The sequence below is a fragment of the Mastigoproctus giganteus genome, chromosome 7 (assembly GCF_048544385.1).
Source record: "Mastigoproctus giganteus isolate SK-2022 chromosome 7, ASM4854438v1, whole genome shotgun sequence".
In the NCBI taxonomy this organism is placed as follows: Eukaryota; Metazoa; Arthropoda; class Arachnida; order Uropygi; family Thelyphonidae; genus Mastigoproctus; species Mastigoproctus giganteus.
In genome coordinates this window covers 218,699,610-218,719,810 of record NC_143581.1, presented here as the reverse complement: position 1 = coordinate 218,719,810, position 20,201 = coordinate 218,699,610, and the positions used below count along the sequence as shown (strand labels likewise).

The following is a 20,201-nucleotide window of genomic DNA, read 5'->3' as shown; positions in this document are numbered from 1 at the left end:
TATTTCATTGACAGAATCCCATGAGAGGTCCTGGCAGCCAATCTACTACTCAGACTTTTATGTTGTATTATTTAATTACCTCCCAGATAATTTTCACCTTGAGGTTGGTGCCACCCAAATGGTATATAAAATTTGGATTACTATTACCCAAGTACAGTACCTTGCATTTATCACCTTACATCTTGATTGCCATTTTCAGCCCATAATATTTAATCTTCTAGCAGTCTTCTTAATCCATTTTTAGTTAGCTTATGGCTGCTTCTAGGATGGCAAAGCCATGCCTTGCCATCCTAGTAGCAGCCACAAGCTAGGATAAGCTACTTCACCTTTGTATAGTAAACTTGAAATACCTACATGAATATCAATAAATATTAAAATCGGTAAGGGGTCCAGCACTGAAACATGTAGTACTCCACTCATGAAGAAGAGTAATAGTCATTTTTTAACTATCCCTGTCTTTGTTTATCCACAGTGGGTATTTTGTCCCTAATAAGACATTGCTCCAATTTATATAGTAAATTGTACATGTGCAACCATATAAAAAGCTTCATTGAAGTCTGAATAAGTGATGTCAATTTTTTTCATCCAGTTGTTTAGTGATAGCCTCATACTAACTAATTAGATTAGTCAGTTATGATCTTCCTTTAACAAAGCATGCCACCAATGAAATCACAAGGTTCATTTGATGTTGGCCTCTGTATAGGACTACTAGGCCTGACGTAGCCCAGTGGTCAGGAGCGAGAGTGCAGAGCACGCGTTCCTTGAGTGGACCGGGGTTCAAGCCCGTGACTACTAAATACGATAAATATTTGTATTGACGATTTATTGTAAACTCTACTGACTTGGTTGTCGTGCCGGAGTATAAACAGACAATTTACCTACACACCACCGAATCTTTGTTAGTGTCCAAAACTTGGATAACACATTCCTTGAGTACGTTAAAAGTTCAGTTTTCTTGTGAAATTCCTTCGGTATTTAGTAATATAATCACTTCCTTGGGATGGTTATTTAGAACATTTATAACCTAAAGTAAATAAGGTATTTTAGCTTGTGATTTTTTTTTTTTTTTTTTTTTGTGCCAAGATTTGGAATTGCAACAGATGATTTTTATGTTAACTGTAGAAATTTGATCACATATGTTGTCATGTTTAATTTTAAATTCTGTTATGAATTCAAATCAGTGCATAAAATGTAACTTTCTCATAGCCGTGTACAAAATTGAGGCTGTTGCCCTTGATATATATGCACGTTAATACCGTTTAACTAAATCAAGATTATTGAAGTTTTAATGGGAATTCAATGAATGTTTCAATATAAACTTAAGTGAAATAACTTGCAAATCTATATAATTTCAGATCTTAAAGACCAAATGATAGAAATTGAGCAGGACATTCGTAAACAGCTAAGTAAGGTAATTTTTTAAAATAATCTGTTAGTCTGTGAAATAATCTGTGAAGGTCAGTTATACTTTCTTTAAAAAAATTTTCTCCATTCATTTATCTCTGTGTTTTGGAGAATGGATTAAAAAAAAACACCTTGTTTAACCTGGTTTCATTTAGCAGATTCATTCATCAGACAGCATGTTTTTTTGAGAGCAACAAACCAGCATTCTACTTCTCTGCCCATGCTTGCTTAACCAGGCTGTGACAAATTAGTGTCTTGTGCAGGAGGAGGATTTTAATGCTTCCAACAATAATATGATTACAGTACATATCTATATTCATAGAGATAACATCGAATGCCGATAGATGATGGGTATAAGCTCAGTTATAGTAAATTATATTAAACCCTTATAGATGTCATTTTATTATTTTTATAATGGTTTGATTAAAATTCCTGCCTTTTTCAACAATAATAAAGCCCATTTATGTTGTAAATTTGTGAGAGTCAGTTGGAACAGCCGTACTCATTCTGAGAAAGCAGTTTAGAATTATGCCCATTGAAACTGAAGTGTGGATAAAATTTAAAGGTGTTGATAATGAAAAATATTTTAGCAGTAATTGCAATACAGGCTGTCAGTGTAAGGTGATTATGGGATTTTTATCTGTGATGCATATGAAGTGGGAACAGTTGGCTTTTTTTGCTGATAGTGTATAAGCTTCCTTTCTTGCATCATTTGCCTCTACTACTTATAATAATGATGTTACTTTTAAGTAAGAATATTGCACAATATAGCAGCCTTCTTTCCCCAAAAATGAAAATTGGGGAAAATTGGCTGCTGCAATCAGCAAGTGGAAAATGATACTGCCATTGCTTACATAATGTAAAAAATGCTTCACAATCAAAAAACATCCAAAATGAGGTATAATGGTAAAGTTTGCTATGAATTAAAATTCTTGACATTGCTCAAAGAAGGGGATCACAGGCTGATTGTCGGTCTGGAGTTATGGTGAGGAAGTTTCAGGAAAAATAGTATAAAGGTGTTCCCCCCCCCCATAATTTTTGATCAGAATCATGCAATTAAGCTCATAATAATTTACTTTTTTTTTTTTTTTTTTTTTGTCTACATGTTACTTTATTGAAATGATATAACACTATTTTTTCCTGATCTGAACAAGTAATTTTGAGAACTGATAAGGAGAATTAAGGTCTCCCTAGCCTTTCCCATTCCACCAAGATCTTGGTATTTAGATTGTCCCAAATTAGTATTATCAGTGTGCAGCAAAGACATTTGCTGCTCAGTGGAAGAGAACAGAGTTTAGTAAGTTTAAGTAAAGAAATTGATATTAATGTCTGCCTTCCATTTATTTTTGCTTCCATTTTAAATGACTATAAGTTTTTGATTAAATTTATTATCCTTGATGATAACATTTAAAAATGGTAACTATTTTTTCTGTCTGGTTTTAGGTTGCCAAAGACTTAGGATTAGAAGCTGATAAAAGTGTGAAGCTGGAAAACTGTAGTCAAATTGGTTATTATTTTAGAGTGACAAGAAAGGTATATGTTTTAAAATATATGCTTTCATTTTTTGTTTTACTTCATTTACTCTCTGCTCTAAATGGAACTGATATATCCATCGTCAGAACTGACATGGTGTATATATCAAAGTAATTAAATTGCTACTTGATATAAACAGTCCATGGTGGTAGGGGTGAAACTTGTTCATTATGATGAAACTGCACAAAACAAATGACATGTTAACAATGTTACGATCATTGAAGTACTAAGGAATTGAATTGGAAATAACAGAACATAATATCTTCTAATCATGCACATTCTGCACACAAATGTAGTTGCTTAGCATGCCCATGCAGAGATCCTGATACTCTGGTATTTGCCATAGTCTGTGCTTGATTGCATCAAGGCAAAACTTGGTACCAAAAGTAGATATGCAGTTTTGAATATTTTTTTTATGTATTAAGTATTTGGGTGTATTTTCAGTCAGTCCCGCAAAATTTATCTTGATGTCAGAGAAAGTCTAAGTTTAGTAGGATTGAATATGTAAAAATTGTTTGCATCGTTGCACAAAAATGTGTTTGTTTTATTAATAGAATTTCAGCGTTCCAATAGTAATAATAATAACATGGGATATATTGATGGGTATTTCTGTCAGTGACATTTAGTCCTGCCAAAGGTGCAGAAATTGTATACTGTCTACATATGTAGTACAGTCAGTCCTCGTATAACATGTGTTTACACTACGCAAATTCAATCATACACGATTTATAAATAGGGGAACAATATCTTATATAACACGAACCGAATTCGCTTATGCACGATTTGCGTTTACAAGAAATGGCAGTCAAACGCAGAATCACCCCAACCGAACGCAACACGATAGGAATGAAGAGAAGATTCTGAAAATTTATTTATGTTTTTCATATCAGTGAAGGGGAAACACATTTCACCATAATAACGTAAAAACCAACAATTCCAGCTATCGGTATAATTGAAAATGAAATTAGATCGAGTTTACTACCAGTTTATAACAGATTCCACTAGCAGCAATGCAACTGGAAATTGTTTTTATTGTTTTATGGTAGTAACCCCTAGAAATGTGCTTTAGTAAAATGTGAGGTGTTGTTGTTATTTGGTTTTTAGGAGCATTAGCAACTAAGGCCATATTGCTCCGGGGATATGTGGTGGTCATTCCCTGACCTTTCCGCATCCTCCGTATTTGGTGAATGTGAGGTGTTAATAGTGTATCTCTGCCTTTACGGTGTTGTTTATTCAGTTGCTACATGCGCACAGCTTTGTTTACGTGTATCAAGCGCGCCTCCTCATTTTGTAATTGTGCTTTATTCCCTAAAAATGAGTAAAATACTTAAAAGGTATGAAAAGGAAGCGTCCTGGTGAAGGCACTACAGATTCAGAGAGAGAGAGAGAAAAGCAATATCGATAAACAGAGGCAGACTGGGTCAAAAATTCTTACCCGGGAAAATTTATAGTGGCCTCATACTATGGTTTATGGCCAAAATCCCTCCGGCCCACCAGGGTTTCCCCGGTAAAGCTTACAGCCAGTCCGCATTTGTCGATAGAGAAAAAATATGAAATTGTGAAACGTTTTGAGCGAAATGAAAGACCATGTGATATTGCACATGCTACAGACCTAAATGAGGCAACCCCGAGAATTACAAAGAATGCAGAGAAAATAAAAACAACTTTCATAGCAGGAACAACTCAGTGTAATTAAAATCCATTAGATTAAGACACAAAGAATTGGAAGAGATGGAATTGCTGTCATCTATTTGGATAGAAAATCAAACAAAAAACAAGTTTGCTTACGATAGAAGCAAAAGCATTAGCAATATTTTATTACGTAATAGTTGTAATAAAATACGTAAGTATTTTATTACGATTATTTATTGTGCTTGGTAATGTTTTGGTTACAAATGTGTGTTCAATCTTGGGTGGTCGGCACCTAACCCTATTTTTCCCATAGGGCCTATTGTTTATATTGCACGATTTTGCATTGCACGAGGGTTTCTAGGAACACAAACTATCGTGCTATACGAGGACTGACTGTATACATGCATTGTATACCATTTATGTAGATAGAATATGTTCACAGGGCAATTTGCATGTTTTGCAGATTGAAAAACCCAGAATAACTCACTGGGAAAAACCCATGAGTTATTCAGGGTTTCCTCTGCTTGAAGATGGCTAACTATCTCCCTCTTTTGAAGAGGACTTTAGAGATTCTTTGAGTCATTGACAGGAATCAAACCCAAGCTTCTCCAAGTGAGTGGGAGACAGTGACATGCTGACTAAGCTGCCATAGAAGACAGTTTTCTGATGGCTGGTATTAGCTTGCTTTGAAAACTTGTGTGCTATTAATGTTTGCACACAGTAAATTTTGGGAGGGCTTAATTTTTGAATTCCTGTTGCAAAGTTATATTGCATCATTTATTTAAAACTGATTGAGTTTTGAATGTGATATTAAAATTTTCCTGCTTAAAAAAGATATATATTCAAGTGTGCATTGTTACTTAATCTTAATTATATATACATTATAATTGTGATTCTTGTTCATGGTGGCATTATTAATTTTATTTATTTATTTTTAGTCAGTTTAGTGCATGTAATGCCAAATCTTTTTAAAGTGAGAAACATCTGTATTTAGCTTACTTGTTAGTAAATAAATTTGGTAAAGGCATAAAATGAAGCTATTCTGCTGACTTTGTTTTGTGCCTTTATCTATGTGGATCATAGTGTGGGAAAAAAATGATTCAGAGAAATTGAACCGGTGGAAAAACTAAAGAGAATGCATAAATTTTCTGCATAATAATTGAATATATAGGGTAGATTAATATTGTTTCTTACCTTAAATTGCTTAAATAATTGAATATATAGGGTAGATTAATATTGTTTCTTACCTTAAATTGCTTATGCCTATTACTTGTAAACGTTCTGTTCTAGTTAGGGGTAATGATGTAACATAAATATCCTACTACAATACTAGACGACAGAACTAGTAGCATATAGGTCTACCTTTAATGACAGTAGCATTCCTGCATGGCATGAATTTAACTAGGAATGCACAGGTGTCCTTGGTAGTGTTTTTCCATTCTTATTTAAGAATTTCTTCTAGGTTCATCAAGCTGCTTAGGCCTATCTTTGGTGCATGCCAGATAATCACACAGGCTTGGAACAGTGTATACCGTATCTACATTATGGTATAAATTTGGTTTACAATGTTCAGTTTGAAAACCAAATTCATACCATAATGCTGATGCTGTACATTCTCTGGTTGGCAGGGCCTGCCAATATGAGAAAACCCATGCCACACCATTGAAACAGTCCCTTCATAGAGTGCACAATGGATTTGGGATCGATTACTTCATGCAATTTTCTCTACCCATTCATCCATCAGTGTTGAACTGTTTCCAATTCTCTGACTAATGCCATTGCCATTACCACTCCAAACAGATCCTTCTGTTCTGTTCTTGCAATAGACTTAGGATTGGAGATTAGGTTCCTTCAAACTGAACAGTTTGAAGGACTGCAATATCACAGTAGCTGCTGCTTGAGGAGCTTGAATACTGTTTGCTGAGACATGGATGAACTTGCTACTGCCTGTAACAATTCTTCCACTGATCACCTATGATCATGCTTTCTTGAGATCACTGCAGCTCTTCTTACGGGGCTATTATACCACACAATCTAACACATAATGAGCTATTTCACATGCATATGACAAGGCAGTGTATTTCTTGCTGGACATAATTTCAGATTTGCAATACTAGACTGTCATATCAAAAATTATCTACACTATAGTATCTAAAATGTGATAGCATGATGTATAATAGTGCTATGTGATAGGCCTATGCATTTTTTAGCTTTTATGATTGTATTTTAAGGGTTGAGGGCAGGGGTTAAAAATAATGTCCAAGAAAAGCTGAGAATAAATTTTTGTGATTTGCATGTATTTTGTATGTGTGTGTGTGTGTATAAAGCTCTTGATTTTTATGTATAGGAAGAGAAAGTATTAAGAAATAAAAAGAATTACTTTACTATTGACACAAAGCAAAGTGGTGTTCGTTTTCGTAATGAAAGTCTTCGTCACTTAAATGAGAAATATGTAGCCTTGCGAAATGATTATGAAGACCATCAAAAATCTGTTGTGAAGCTAATTATTGAAATTTCTGGTAAGTTATAGCTTTTTTTTTTTTTTTTTTTTTTTTGTACAAATTTTTATTTATTTTCATTACTTGCACATTGTCTTTCATATGTGCTCAGTAATTTATATTCATTTGAATTAACCATTTTCTTAAATGCTCTGTCCTACATGGCCTGAAGTATTGTACCAGTTTGGAAAGATCTAGGTTTGATAACCATTGCCAACAAAAATGGTTTATTCCCATCACGATCAGAAGGAGTTTCAAGAGACTTGGAAGTGGTAGATAATTATAGGTTTCTCCTCCTATAAACTCAGGTTTTTCATCCCATAAAAATATACAAGTCTACAGTGCTACTGCCTGTAATAATTCTTACAGGCATACCTTATGCACATAATTTAAGTTACCTTAGTTATGTTGACTAGGAGATCCATCCAGAAGCTGGCAATGTGCTGAAAGAGGAATGAGCAGCATTCATGAACCTACAAAAAAGATAAATCACCTTTTACCTCAAAAACTGATAAGACAATATTACAATAATCATGAGCACAATGATTACCATGCCAGTAATCGCCAAGCAACAGATGTCCTGAACATTTCAACCCAATCTTTAATGAATTGTAATGTATCACTATATATTATGTGATATCATACAATCCTTTTATTGTATGATTGCAGATAAGAAAATCAGAGAAGAGGTGGATATTGCAGTTGTTAGCTTCAGTTGTCTATTTCAGCCCAAAATTCAATAAATTGAAGAAACTTTTTTTTTTTTTTTACAATATATTTTTGTTTTAAAATTGATTTTTGGTGATTTCAATCTAATATCAAGACAGGGGAATGAAGGGATCCTCTTAACAAGAGAGGCTTAAGTTCTGCAAATTGCAGTGGCTTGAGACTAGGCACCTGCGACGTGATCTTCTGATGAGGTGTATAAGGCCTTGAATGGGTTGAGCACGCTGAATTCTAATGCAATTCTTCCACTTGCTCAGATTATGAACCTAAGGAAGCATAAATTCAAATTGAGGAAAGACAGTTGTAGAATAATGTGTGGAAATTTGCCTTTAGCCAGCGGGTGGTTAATTGCTGGAACAAACTTCCATCTGTCATTGTGGAAGTTGATAGCTTAAATAAATTCAAGGAGGAACTGGACAAGCATTTAGAGGGAATGGTTGTGTGAATCTTTTTTTTTTTTTTTTTTTTTGGCTGATGCTACATAAGCTCATACACTTGCTTTCTTGCATCACATGCCACTATTACAGTTGAGTTAAAATAATAACATTGATATTTTAAAGTTTTTATGTACAAAGTTTCCATTTTTACAAAATTTCATGAATCAACTCACTCACTACAGAGGGGAAAATTCACTGTTCCAAAGTCATACACATTCTTGCTTTTGGAAGGATTCAAAAAGAAAAAAGTGCCCCAGACTCTGTCTTTCTACTGCTTCTGAAATCAGAAAAGTAAAATCTAACATTGGGAAATAAGTAATGATTACATTCTGAGTTTGAGTTAGACCCTGATAATAGTATGTGTGTGTGTGTGTTCATTGATAAGCTCAAAGGTCTTGAATAGTAGTAGCAGCATGCAAGGGCTCATGAATGCAGTGTTTTAAATACATTTGGTCCATATACTAGCATGAGTTTGATACCAGTGTTATATAATTCAGATACATAGGCAAGAACCAATTGAAGCATTGCATATACACCTTGACAATTTGAAGTGTAATCGTGATCAAATTTTTGGATAGTACTTAGTATGTGAAATGATGAAAGAAAACAAGACCCTTCCAACATCATCCATCCCCTCCAGTAGTCTGTCTAGTTCCTTGAATTTATTCAAACTGTCCACTTCTGCAATTAACAATGGAACTTTGTTCCAACAAACAACCATCCTTCCTCAGTTCACATTTATGCAATGCCTTGTGTAGTTTGAGCAAGAGGAAGAATCCCATTATCATTGAGCTTGTCAGATCACTTTTCAGGTGCCTGGTCTTCAAACTCTGCAATTTGCAGAACTGAAGCCTTTCTTGGTAAGAGCATCCCTTTATTCCCCTCACCAGTCTTGTTGCTTTTCTCTGCACCCATTCCAGCAGCTCTACATCCTTCATAAAATTATGCCTCCAGACCTGTACAGTATTCAAGATGTGGCCTAACCATTGCCTTATACAATGGGAAATAATCACCTCTTTATCCCTGCTAGCAAAATTCCTGTGTATTATTGACAAAACCCCATGAGCTGCCCTGGCAGTCTGCCTGCACTGCTCAGAGAATTTCATTTTCCACTACCCTGAGTACATACAGTTGGTATGTTAATCTAGGATTACTGCTATCCATGTGCAGTACTTTACATTTGTCAAATGTTAAACTTCACCTGCCATTTCTCAACCTATCTGCTTAATTTTTCTACATCTTGTTGCAATAGCATCCCTTGATTACTGTCATTAACCACCCTGCCAACCTTTGTATCATCTGCAAACTTAGACATTAAGCCTGATATACTTTCATCAGTATCATTAAGAAATACAGAAAAAAACAATGGGCCCAACACTAGTCCCTGGGGCACTCCTCTAATATCATTAGTCCACAATGAGCAGTGTCCATTGATAACTGCTCTCTCTCTCTCTTACCACTCAATCATCCCTTTAGCCATAGCAGTACTCTGCCCTTAATGTCACACTGCTCCAATTTGCACAGCAGTGACATGATGAGGCCATACTTAACAAAGTATAGCCTCATCATCTCATCAAAAGCATTAACATAAAAACCTGTGATTAGATAGTGGACAGTACTGAACCATTAGGTTTAGTCCAGTATACTATTTTGTGGCGATCTGTGAATCTGTTTATAAATAAATGCTTGTTATAAATAACCTGAGTCATTTTGAATTCATGGTGGAAAAAAATGAAGAAAAGCAGAGGTTTACTCTGGAGTGCAGAAAATGGATTTGGACACCTCAGGCCTGCAGCAAATAAGATCAGAGTATTCCACCAGATGATGGGATTCATCTGTCAGCTGGAACTGCCTAATAAGTAATAACCACTTAATTCATTGAAGAGGCCTCTGGAGTCAGGAACTCTATAATTCATCTGTGATGCTACTAAAAACACTGACTCAACTCTATAAAATGCCTTTATTATAATAATATAAAATAACATAAAATTATAATAAAATATATGCGTACTGATTGTATGAACTGTATTTTAAAATAATAAAATAAAATATAATAAAATGATGTGATAAAATATAAAAGTTAAAATCACTAAAAACCACTAAAATAGGAGCTTTCGGCGGCGGCAGCCACCTTCATCAGCAATAATGATTACAGGTTTACCGACAATCTATATATATATATATATATATATATACACACACACACACACACACACACACACACACACACACACACACACACACACACACACACACACACACACACATATACATACGTCTCAGCAGGTCCGCTACGCGAACTATGGCAACGGTCCACTTCTGGTGCATTGGACAGGCCACTCTAAACCGTTCATCTCTTCTTAGGATAAGCGCTTCAAAGAGTGGATGAATGCGACAGCCCTTATTCCTATTAAGACTGTAGCATTTGGACAAAAATATCAGTTTTTAAATTTTGTTTATTTTTATTTATTTATATATATTTTTATTTTTTTACAAAATACAGAAGACACCACACTTTTAAAAGACAAAATTGTTCATTACAATAAATATAGTTTAAATTTGGTAATAATTTTTTTTAATGTGTACTTATGCTTTTGTCTTCCTTAGCTGGTTATTCTGAACCAATGCAGCGGTTGAGTGACATTATTGCCAAACTGGATGTACTAGTTGCACTTGCATTTGTTGCAGTCAGTGCTCCAAAACCTTATATTCGTCCAAAGCTTATGGAGAAAGGTAAGCACAATGTTAAATTTCTACAAGTGTGATTTTATCCATTTTTTTTTTTTTTTTAGTTAATCAGATCATTACACATAATGACCTTAAAACTGTTGTTACATTTATTTTTATTTTTTTCCTTTCTTTCTAGCATTCTCTTCACAATCATGCATTAAATACTCTGCCTAAGCAGGTGCTGTGGTGATCAGTGAAATCTCCCTCACCCTTTTTAAATGCTTACAGTGGATCCCTTTTTGAAAATTTTTTCCATTTCTCTCTCTCTCTCTCTCTCTTTTTTTTTTTTTTTTTAACAAGAAACTTGTACTATACTGATTCTAATGTTCAAAAATAACTTTATTACTTTTTTATATACAGCCAGGCCTTGCATAACGCGATTTTCAGTTAACGCTATTTAAAAAATTATACCACTTTTCACTTTACACGATGCAAATTTCCAGTTAACGCGATCTTTTTTTTATTATTATTTTTTTTTTTTTTTTATGCGATAGTTGAAAAAGATTTGAATCGGGCGTTAAGCTTACCGCGAGTTGTACGGTCAATAAACAAACGTTTGCCTGCTGCCCGCCTTGGTGTGTTCCATCAACCATCGGAAGAAGACGTGTTACTTGTTTGTCTCCTGCTAATAAAGTCAATGCACACTTGCATAAAAATTCAAATTTTTAAATGAGCCAGATGAAAATGTTACCGTGAAGGAGATAACGCTAAAAGAACTAGATGAAATCTTTCATATCGCAGAGAACCTCAAACAAAAGGTTTGAGGTTCTCTGCGATATTTATTTCGCCCAGAAAAGATTGTTGTCGGCTATCGGAAATTGATTGACGAAAAGAGAAAGTCAACACTGTTCAAATATTTCCGCAACAGTCATTTCTTCATTGTGTATTTTATGTCAGAGGTTTCCAAACTTTCTCAGTTCACGGTGCCCTTAGTGCCTCAGTAATTTTTTCAAGGCGCACCCAGACCAAAAGAAATACCTAACAGTTCCGTTTAGTAGTTAGATCCAAACAACTTAATAAGAAATGCTGAAACTGTGAACTACCTCGAGCTAGTAGTTCGTGCAGTGTCCAACAGATGTCGAGTAATGCTGTGTTTCCCTCGAAAATTTAAAATATTCCGCAGTGCACAGTTTGGGAACCGCTGTTTTATGCAATAAACATTTAATTCCATAATTATTTTCATTATCTTTTACATTGTATACAGTTAAAAAGTTATTTAAAAGGTATTTTTAAAATTCTTTATGGACGTTCCAGAAGGTCAAAGACCAATTATAATTTTTCCTATTGATTATTACATTCGTTTTGCACGATGCGCTCGCGGGATGAATTAATTGTGTTAATCGAGGCCAGCCTGTATGTGTGTGTATATATATATATATATAAATAAATCGTTAATTGCTATTATGCCTTAAATGCGATACACCTACATACATTAACTAACTTGTTTAGCAACGCTCATCATCAGAATAACTTGGTCAAACTGACATTGAGAATATGTATTATAATTTTTGAAACAAAAATGCATCAAAATTTGTGTTTATCCAGTGTAGTGTAGAATGCATTATATTAATTCTTGAGTTTGTTACTTTTATTATAATCAAGCAATAAATTTGGAAAATACAAGTATGCACTCTTATATAATAGTGTGGGAGAAGTGTACCTTCAATCTGACATGGTCAGAAAAGGACATGACTACGTAAATACATTCAAAGAATTACTTGGAAGGGGGGAAAAAAACACAATAGTTAACCTCTAGCTACAGTAGAACCTCATAAATCAGCATCCAAAGAGACATAGCATGTTCCAAATTTTTGAACCTTCCAATTTTTTTTTTTTTAAGGTTATGCACATAGCCTAAGTATTCAGGGGTAATTCATTATTTTTATTACATAATACAATAACTCTGATCCCCATAATCTCCACAAAATGACAGTCACCAGCATTAAGTCAAAATATTAACCAGTACGGCTGAATTGGTCCAGTAGGTAATGTACCTGCCTGAGGAATAAAAGTTACTGTGTTTTCAAATTCCACCTCTAGTGTGGGTGTTAGAGTTGTCCATTTTTTTTTTTTTTTTTTTTTTTCAATATAAGGTGTAAATAGTGCAATATAATTTCAGGAATTGAATCACTTTAAAAACTAAATACATACTGCTATACTAATAACAAAATGAATGAATTTATGCATTGAAATACATACTAACAATTGCATATGGTCAATATGTAAATTCTTTAGAAATTATTAGGGAACATAAGGCACAATTTGGCACCTGCAGTGCTCTCCCAAATTTACATAAAACTTATATAATGAAAGAAACCAGAAAACTTGGCAGAATTCTCTCCAAAAAGAATTTACAGTTTTGATAATTACTTAGGACAGCCATCATTTTCTGTATCATATGAATTCAATCTCACATCATTCCACTGAACATGTGCTTCAGAACAATTGAAAAATGCTATCATGATTAAAAATTTCTTTCAAAAAAGCAGATATGTTAAAGAGAAAAAAGAAATCAGAATGGCAAAATTGTAATATGAATGAAAATGGCAAAATTTGAGTCACATGGTCAACATTTCAGAAATTACTGTGAGGCTTTATTTTGGTATGTTCAATTGATATAAGACCTTGTGTTAATAATTATGTAGGACTGCTCCACCATATGCTCATAACACAGTCTAATAGGAATTAGAGCAATTTTAATTTATTTTAGTTGATTAATTCTTAACATAACTGATTAGTATATGCAAGTGAAAAATATCTTCTAGCTATGGTGACTGGCTAATCCAACAGAAGATATTTCATTTTTTGTTATTATTTCATGTCCTCCACTTGTCACTGTTTCAGAGAGGCTGGGTTCAGATCCCATCAGAGATCATCATATAAACAACAGAACCTTCAGTGCGCCACCTGGGCAATCTACCCATATGCGCAAAAGACTTTAAATTTAGAATTTCATGCAATTATATTTTTGTGATTTATCATCACTATACTAGTACTCACGCCAAAATATATTTCTAGACATTTCTGTTGGTTAAATGACTCGTTATTTTCGGTCTTTAGCCTGTTGTCACACAGAGATAAATAAATATCCTGTGTGACAACAGTTACCGCCCCTTCCTCGAGGAGGAAGACCTCTACTCGTAAGAAGTTTAAAATTTTGTTAATTTTACCTTTATAAAAAACAAGTTAGACTGCAGTCTCACACTAAATCTCTTTCCAAGTACAGCTCTCTCATATTGGCCCCTTACCCACGAATCAGAGACAAGCCACGGCGCCCTCAGCCATAAACCACAACCACTGATAACATTAGATGCAATTATTCGTAGTCTGTTCTTTTCCGGCTCAAGGCCATTGCTTTTTCATATGCAGGACATTTATGATCAACAGCAGTATGTCCATCTGTATCTTTACTGCGCTTACAATTAATGCAGCAGGGAGACTTTTCTTTATTAACACAGTCTTTATAAGAGTGTCCCTCCAAAGAACAATAGCCACAAAACACTTTCGCTTTACAAAACTTGGCTATATGGCCAAAAGCCATGCATTTATAGCATTGGGCCACCGTGATAATGTCACGAACCCGACAGGCAGACCAATTCAAGAACACCTTTCCTATTCTTATTAACCACTTATGAACTGGGCCAGCTACCTGTATTATCCAATTATTTAAATTCTTGGACTTGGCTTTATTCACAGATATTACAGTAAAGCTTTCTTGGTAAGCTTCCTCACTAACTCCATAATCTTTTAAATTTCTGATCCACAGCTGTTCCTTCAACTCTTCTTTGTTCATATCTTGTTGCACATCATAGATCAGAATCTTGGGATTCCTTTTCTTAATCTTGTCAACACTCAACTTTAGTTCTTTAAATTTTGGACAATTCATCAACTTGTCTATATCATTTTCCGTCTCTGCTTCTAAGACTATCTTTTTATCTTGTACAGTTCTTATATTTTGTACTCTTACATCGAGAAGTTCAGGTCTAACTTTACTAATCAGGTCTTTTTTAATGTCATCGCTGCATTTATGTTTACTATTCTTAGTGGAAACTATAGCCACTCTGGGCCTTGCAACGCACTTTTCTTTAACTACTGTTGCATAATCCTTCTTTTGTTCTTGAGCTTCTTTCTTTTCTGCTTTACTAATTTGAGATACAATCTCCAGCTCAATTACAGCCATTTCCAGTTCATCCCATATTTCCATTATTTTAGTCGCTACACTTCCAGATACCCTATTTTCTCTTTGCAGCAAAAGAGACCTTAATTTCCCTCTTGCCTTCAATACTTTATCTAGACCAGTTGAACCTGATTCCTGTCCACTGCTTGCAACCACATCACTCAATAAAGATCTCATAGATTTTAACGACTTTTCAGGTGTCCATAATAATTGCTCTTTTCTTTTACGAGAAGGATCCTGTGACTTCCCAGTTCTTATAGTTTTTTCAGTCACCATTTCTTCCATCTCTACCTCCAAACTTTCACTTTCTGAATCATCACTTGATTCTGTCTGCACAATAGCTTTTCCCTTGGAAAGAGAGCCAGTGTTCGACTTTTTCCGATTCATATCAGAAACTATATACAACTTTAACTTTTAAACGTTAAACAAAAATTTATAAACAAATTCAATTTAGCACAAAAAATGCAAACTTTAAAACGAAATTCACTCTGCCACAATCAAATCAATTACCCGTTTGGCCGGTCAGGGGAATAAACCCCTAACCGCTCACCCCAGACGTCGTGAACGTAGGGCAGCTAATCTATGCACTTAGTGCAACAATAAACTTCAAAAAGTAACAAATCAAATAAGGAAATTTATTGTCAAATTTCTCAAAATCACACTTCAGATAAGTCACTTATTCGAAGCCCCAAGATTAGCCCCTGGGGCATCCCATCAGAGATAGGAGAAATTCTTAAAAAACTGTTCAATAAGGTTTGTAGTTAGCCGATCTTAAATGTGGAGAGAGTAGTTATTTTGGATTTTTCAGCCTGCACAACATGCACTGTAAAAACAATAATAACCTTTCATCATTCCATAATTATTACTGACAGTGTAGAAGTCACTTGTTTAGAGGATCTGTATCTGAATCTAGAGACTGGAGAAATTCTTTGAAGGCCTTTTCATAATCTTATAGTTATCCAATCTCATGTTAGCAGTGAGATTTTCCCCATGAGTTATTTCATGTTTTTCAGCTCACAGATATACCTATAAACATGTACTTATGAAGATGTGCACTGGTGCAACATGGCCAACAACTGCTGTTTGAAGTTGAATTATAGAATATATATATATATTTTTTTTTTTATTTGAAGACAAATTTGTTGTATGGTCTATCAGCAATATCTGGTGATGAAAACTGTAAGTGTAATTGTGCACAGAGATATGCATCAACAAAATTCTCCTTAGAAACATTGAAGTCTCATTACCATTTTATATCAGTGCTGTTGGACACAATAATTAGCATCCAACAGCATGTGATTTTTAATTTTTATTTATTTATTATTTATTTTATTTTATTTTATTTTTTGGTTTTGTTTCAACTTATTTTTGGCATGCAGGCAAAAGATTTCAGCATCATAGCTTTACATGATGTTCTTCTGACATTGTTTTACAATCTGTTGAGTACGAGACCATTTCAAATAATTTAAATTTTTCATATTTCTTTTTTTTTTTTTTTTTTTTTTTTTTTTGTTTTTTTATATATATTAGGAACAGGACTTATATGTCTGAAAGAAGCACGTCATCCATGCTTAGAAGTGCAAGAGATGGTGGACTTTATTCCAAATAGTATAAATTTAGAGCAGGGTAAGAAAGCTAAAGCATAATTTTTAGAAAAGGGAAGTTGAGAAATATATTTAATTCTCCAGGGCATATTAGAACAAAACAAATCAAGTTTCTATTCTACATGCATTGCAATTGTTGTCATCAGCTGAGGTCATCTATTGATATTTCAGGCATTATTTAATGATAGCATTAAAATAGTTAAAATGTTTTTAATTAAAAAGATTTGAATGTTGGAAAGTTCAATTCTAGCTTTCAAAATCAAGTATTTTTATATGTAGAAGTGATATGCTTTATGAGGATGTAAATTTTTCCATTATAAAAATTTCTCCTTTGTCCATTGAAAAATATTATATTTCTCATTCATATTAGTATTATGTATTAGATATTATAGATTAGTATTAGAATAGCCAGATGATCCAAGGAAGCAAATTTTTTCTGCATCTGCATAAAAATTTTGGATGCACATCATACCTATCACCAAAAAGTAATCATCCAATTCTTACTTGGATTGTACTAAACCTGCTGCTTAAACCACCTTAGGATGGTGTATTCCGTGATAAGTATTTTTTTTTTTTTTTTTTTTGTAAATTATATTGATAATATGAATATGGAAAATTGAGTAATTGAATAAAATATATGAATTAATGGATAAAGTACTTTTACATTAATTAAATTTATACTTTGAATGTGGAAAATTTAAATCAAAATAATTTCTTCTATGCCCCTAGGTCATAATGTTTAAAAAAAAAAAAAAAAGTTGAGAAACATGTTCTAAGCCATTCCTCATGATAATAAAAATAATTGGCCTTACCAATCTAGCCAGTTGAACTTCTTTGAAATTTCTCTGGAGGTTCCTTTTTTTTTTTTTTTTTTTTTTTCTCTCTCAAGTAGAGCAAATACATTATTTTTGTATGCAGCCGTATTTTTCAGTATATCTCAGCATTTGAATATCCATACCTCTTCAATATTTTCATGTGAGTATGTGTGGCCTCCAGACCTATATACAACATTCCAAGATAATCCCACCATTATTTTATATTAAAATATAACATCTTTCTCCCTAATTGCAAAAGCTTAATAAATCATTTTATGGATACCATTTTCCTTTCTGGCTACTTGTTTACACAGCATGGCAAACTTCATATTATACTGAATTGTAACCTTCCTAAATTTTCTTCATCCTGATTCATCTTTAACTCCTCTACCCTCCCCCCTTCAGTCTGAATTTTTCTCCGGATAAGACTTCACGTTTTAAACTGTTAAACCTTAGCTATTATATTCATAACCAGTCTAAATCATTTTTGAAACAATATTGTCTGGTTCGGGTTGTTAACCATCCTTCAAATCATCAGCAGATTTTGACAGCTTCCCCTGTACACCCTTATCAGTGTCATTATATTTTGAATTATCATTTTGATTCAGTACTGCAAATAGGTTGGTTTCTATAAACATGTTCATTATTTCTAAACACTTAACTTTTACTTCCTGGTTTGCCACTGAATTTTGTGAATTCTTTACAAAATATTTACTTGGTTCATTAGTAAAAAAAAAATAATAATAATAATTACTTTCTAATAAACTGCTTAATAATAATTAATAAATATTTCTTAAATGTCACTAGATTCTAATTTTCTTCAATGATTTTTACAAACATATAGAAACACACACACTCACCTCATTTGTATATAATTATGTTGAATGATGATGACTTCTCTGGTAGATATCAATTAAATAAGTTATTCTTGCTTTCAGGAACAGTTCTGCTATTATAAATTGTATACACAATATTTTATTATAATGGCAAAAGGAAGCAACTTTATATCGTATTATATTGAATGATGCTATATTGAGTAATTCATATGAAGGAAAATTCCTATGAAAAATAAGAATAAGATTTTAGATAAGAATTTTGCATCTAATTAAATTAACTTGACTGTTGCACATCTATAAATAAACCTAATAGACTAATGCTTGATTTGAAAAATTTTTCTTTAACATATTAACAACATAGTATTTTTTACATATTATTATTAAATATTGCATTTTTATAAGTGTTTCAGTTTGTATCTCCAGGGTTTTTTCAATATATGTATATTTTTATGTACAGGTAAAGAGACATTCCACATCATAACAGGACCAAACATGGGTGGGAAATCAACTTTCATTCGTTCTGTAAGTATGTTTAAATGTACGAAATGCTTAATGATTTTCTTGCAGAATATTATAATTTATGAATTGAATTTGAAAGGTAAAATTATAAATGTATTTTTTAGCTATATAATATACATACTTATATTGTGTGCTATGTTTATGTATTGGGTTATTTTCCAGGTAGCATTAAATGTGTTGATGGCTCAGATAGGTAGCTTTGTAGCATGTGATGAAGCCACAATATCTCTAGTGGATGCAGTGTTAACAAGAGTGGGAGCAGGTGACAAGCAACTAAAGGGAGTATCCACTTTCATGGCAGAGATGTTGGAAACATCATCAATATTGAGGGTGAAGATAATTTTTTTTAACTCAACTACTTAATTACAATCTTTGGGTTTGTTGTAAATATTATATGATAGGGCAAATATACAAAAGCAACATCTCATTATGAAGGAAATCACCAAAAATTGTCCCAGTTTTACACTATAAATAAATAGCGCTACTCTCTAAAAAGGAGTACACTTCATTTATTTGTAATGTATGCCATTATCCAGCTGGTTATTTCACAGATTATCTTAATGCACACTTGAGATCCAGTTATGGCACATTTCTACAAATGAGAGATACCAAAAGATGTAGATAATCAAATCTCATAGTTATTAATAAGCTTCAGGTATAATGTATTTGCTCTACATGTACACAGCTATATAATTGTGTACATGTAGAGCAAATACATTATTTTTGTACATAGCTATATTGTTTCAGTATAGCTCTGCATTCTGAATTACCATACCTTTTTTTGGTGTTTTCCATACTGCAAAAAGAAATCATCACTGAGATGACAAAGCGTGCATACTGATTGGTTCCTAGTTACCCAGTAATGAATTCAATTTATGAATTCATATTGAGTAATGAATGGCCATTCATTACCCAATATGAGATGCTTTGATTCTCTAGCAGATTTAGACAGGAACCTTGAAAGTTTTCATCTCAACTAACGGACATGACCCAATTGTCAAGAACACACAGGCACATACAGTTTCCTGAGAGTATTATATGTTAATATTGAGGGAGGGAGTAATTTCCTATCTACCTAGAAGTAGTAGAACTGATCGTCTCATTCCAAAAAGATTTTATCAAGTAGTCTAGATAAAAATTGCACTAAAACTTTTGTACTCTGAAAACTCACTGATTATAAATAAAAATAGTCTGACATTATTTTCATACCCAGCCAATAATGCACTTTCTACTCATTTCTTTTTCTCAAACTTAAATAATTGCCTCATATACTAATTCGTAAATGTGTGG

At 33.4% G+C, this 20,201-nt stretch overlaps 1 protein-coding gene across 1 annotated transcript in view; it reads left to right on the top strand.

The window, feature by feature from the left end:
• Positions 1 to 20,201, top strand: part of spel1 (DNA mismatch repair protein spel1) — an 89,882-nt gene that overhangs the window by 54,858 nt on the left and 14,823 nt on the right. Inside the window, exons 16-22 of the mRNA XM_090378568.1 lie at positions 1,356 to 1,411; positions 2,848 to 2,937; positions 6,917 to 7,088; positions 10,838 to 10,963; positions 16,668 to 16,763; positions 18,850 to 18,914; positions 19,074 to 19,241. Of these exons, the coding sequence (XP_090234694.1) occupies positions 1,356 to 1,411; positions 2,848 to 2,937; positions 6,917 to 7,088; positions 10,838 to 10,963; positions 16,668 to 16,763; positions 18,850 to 18,914; positions 19,074 to 19,241 (773 nt within the window). The remainder of the gene's footprint in view (positions 1 to 1,355; positions 1,412 to 2,847; positions 2,938 to 6,916; positions 7,089 to 10,837; positions 10,964 to 16,667; positions 16,764 to 18,849; positions 18,915 to 19,073; positions 19,242 to 20,201) is intronic.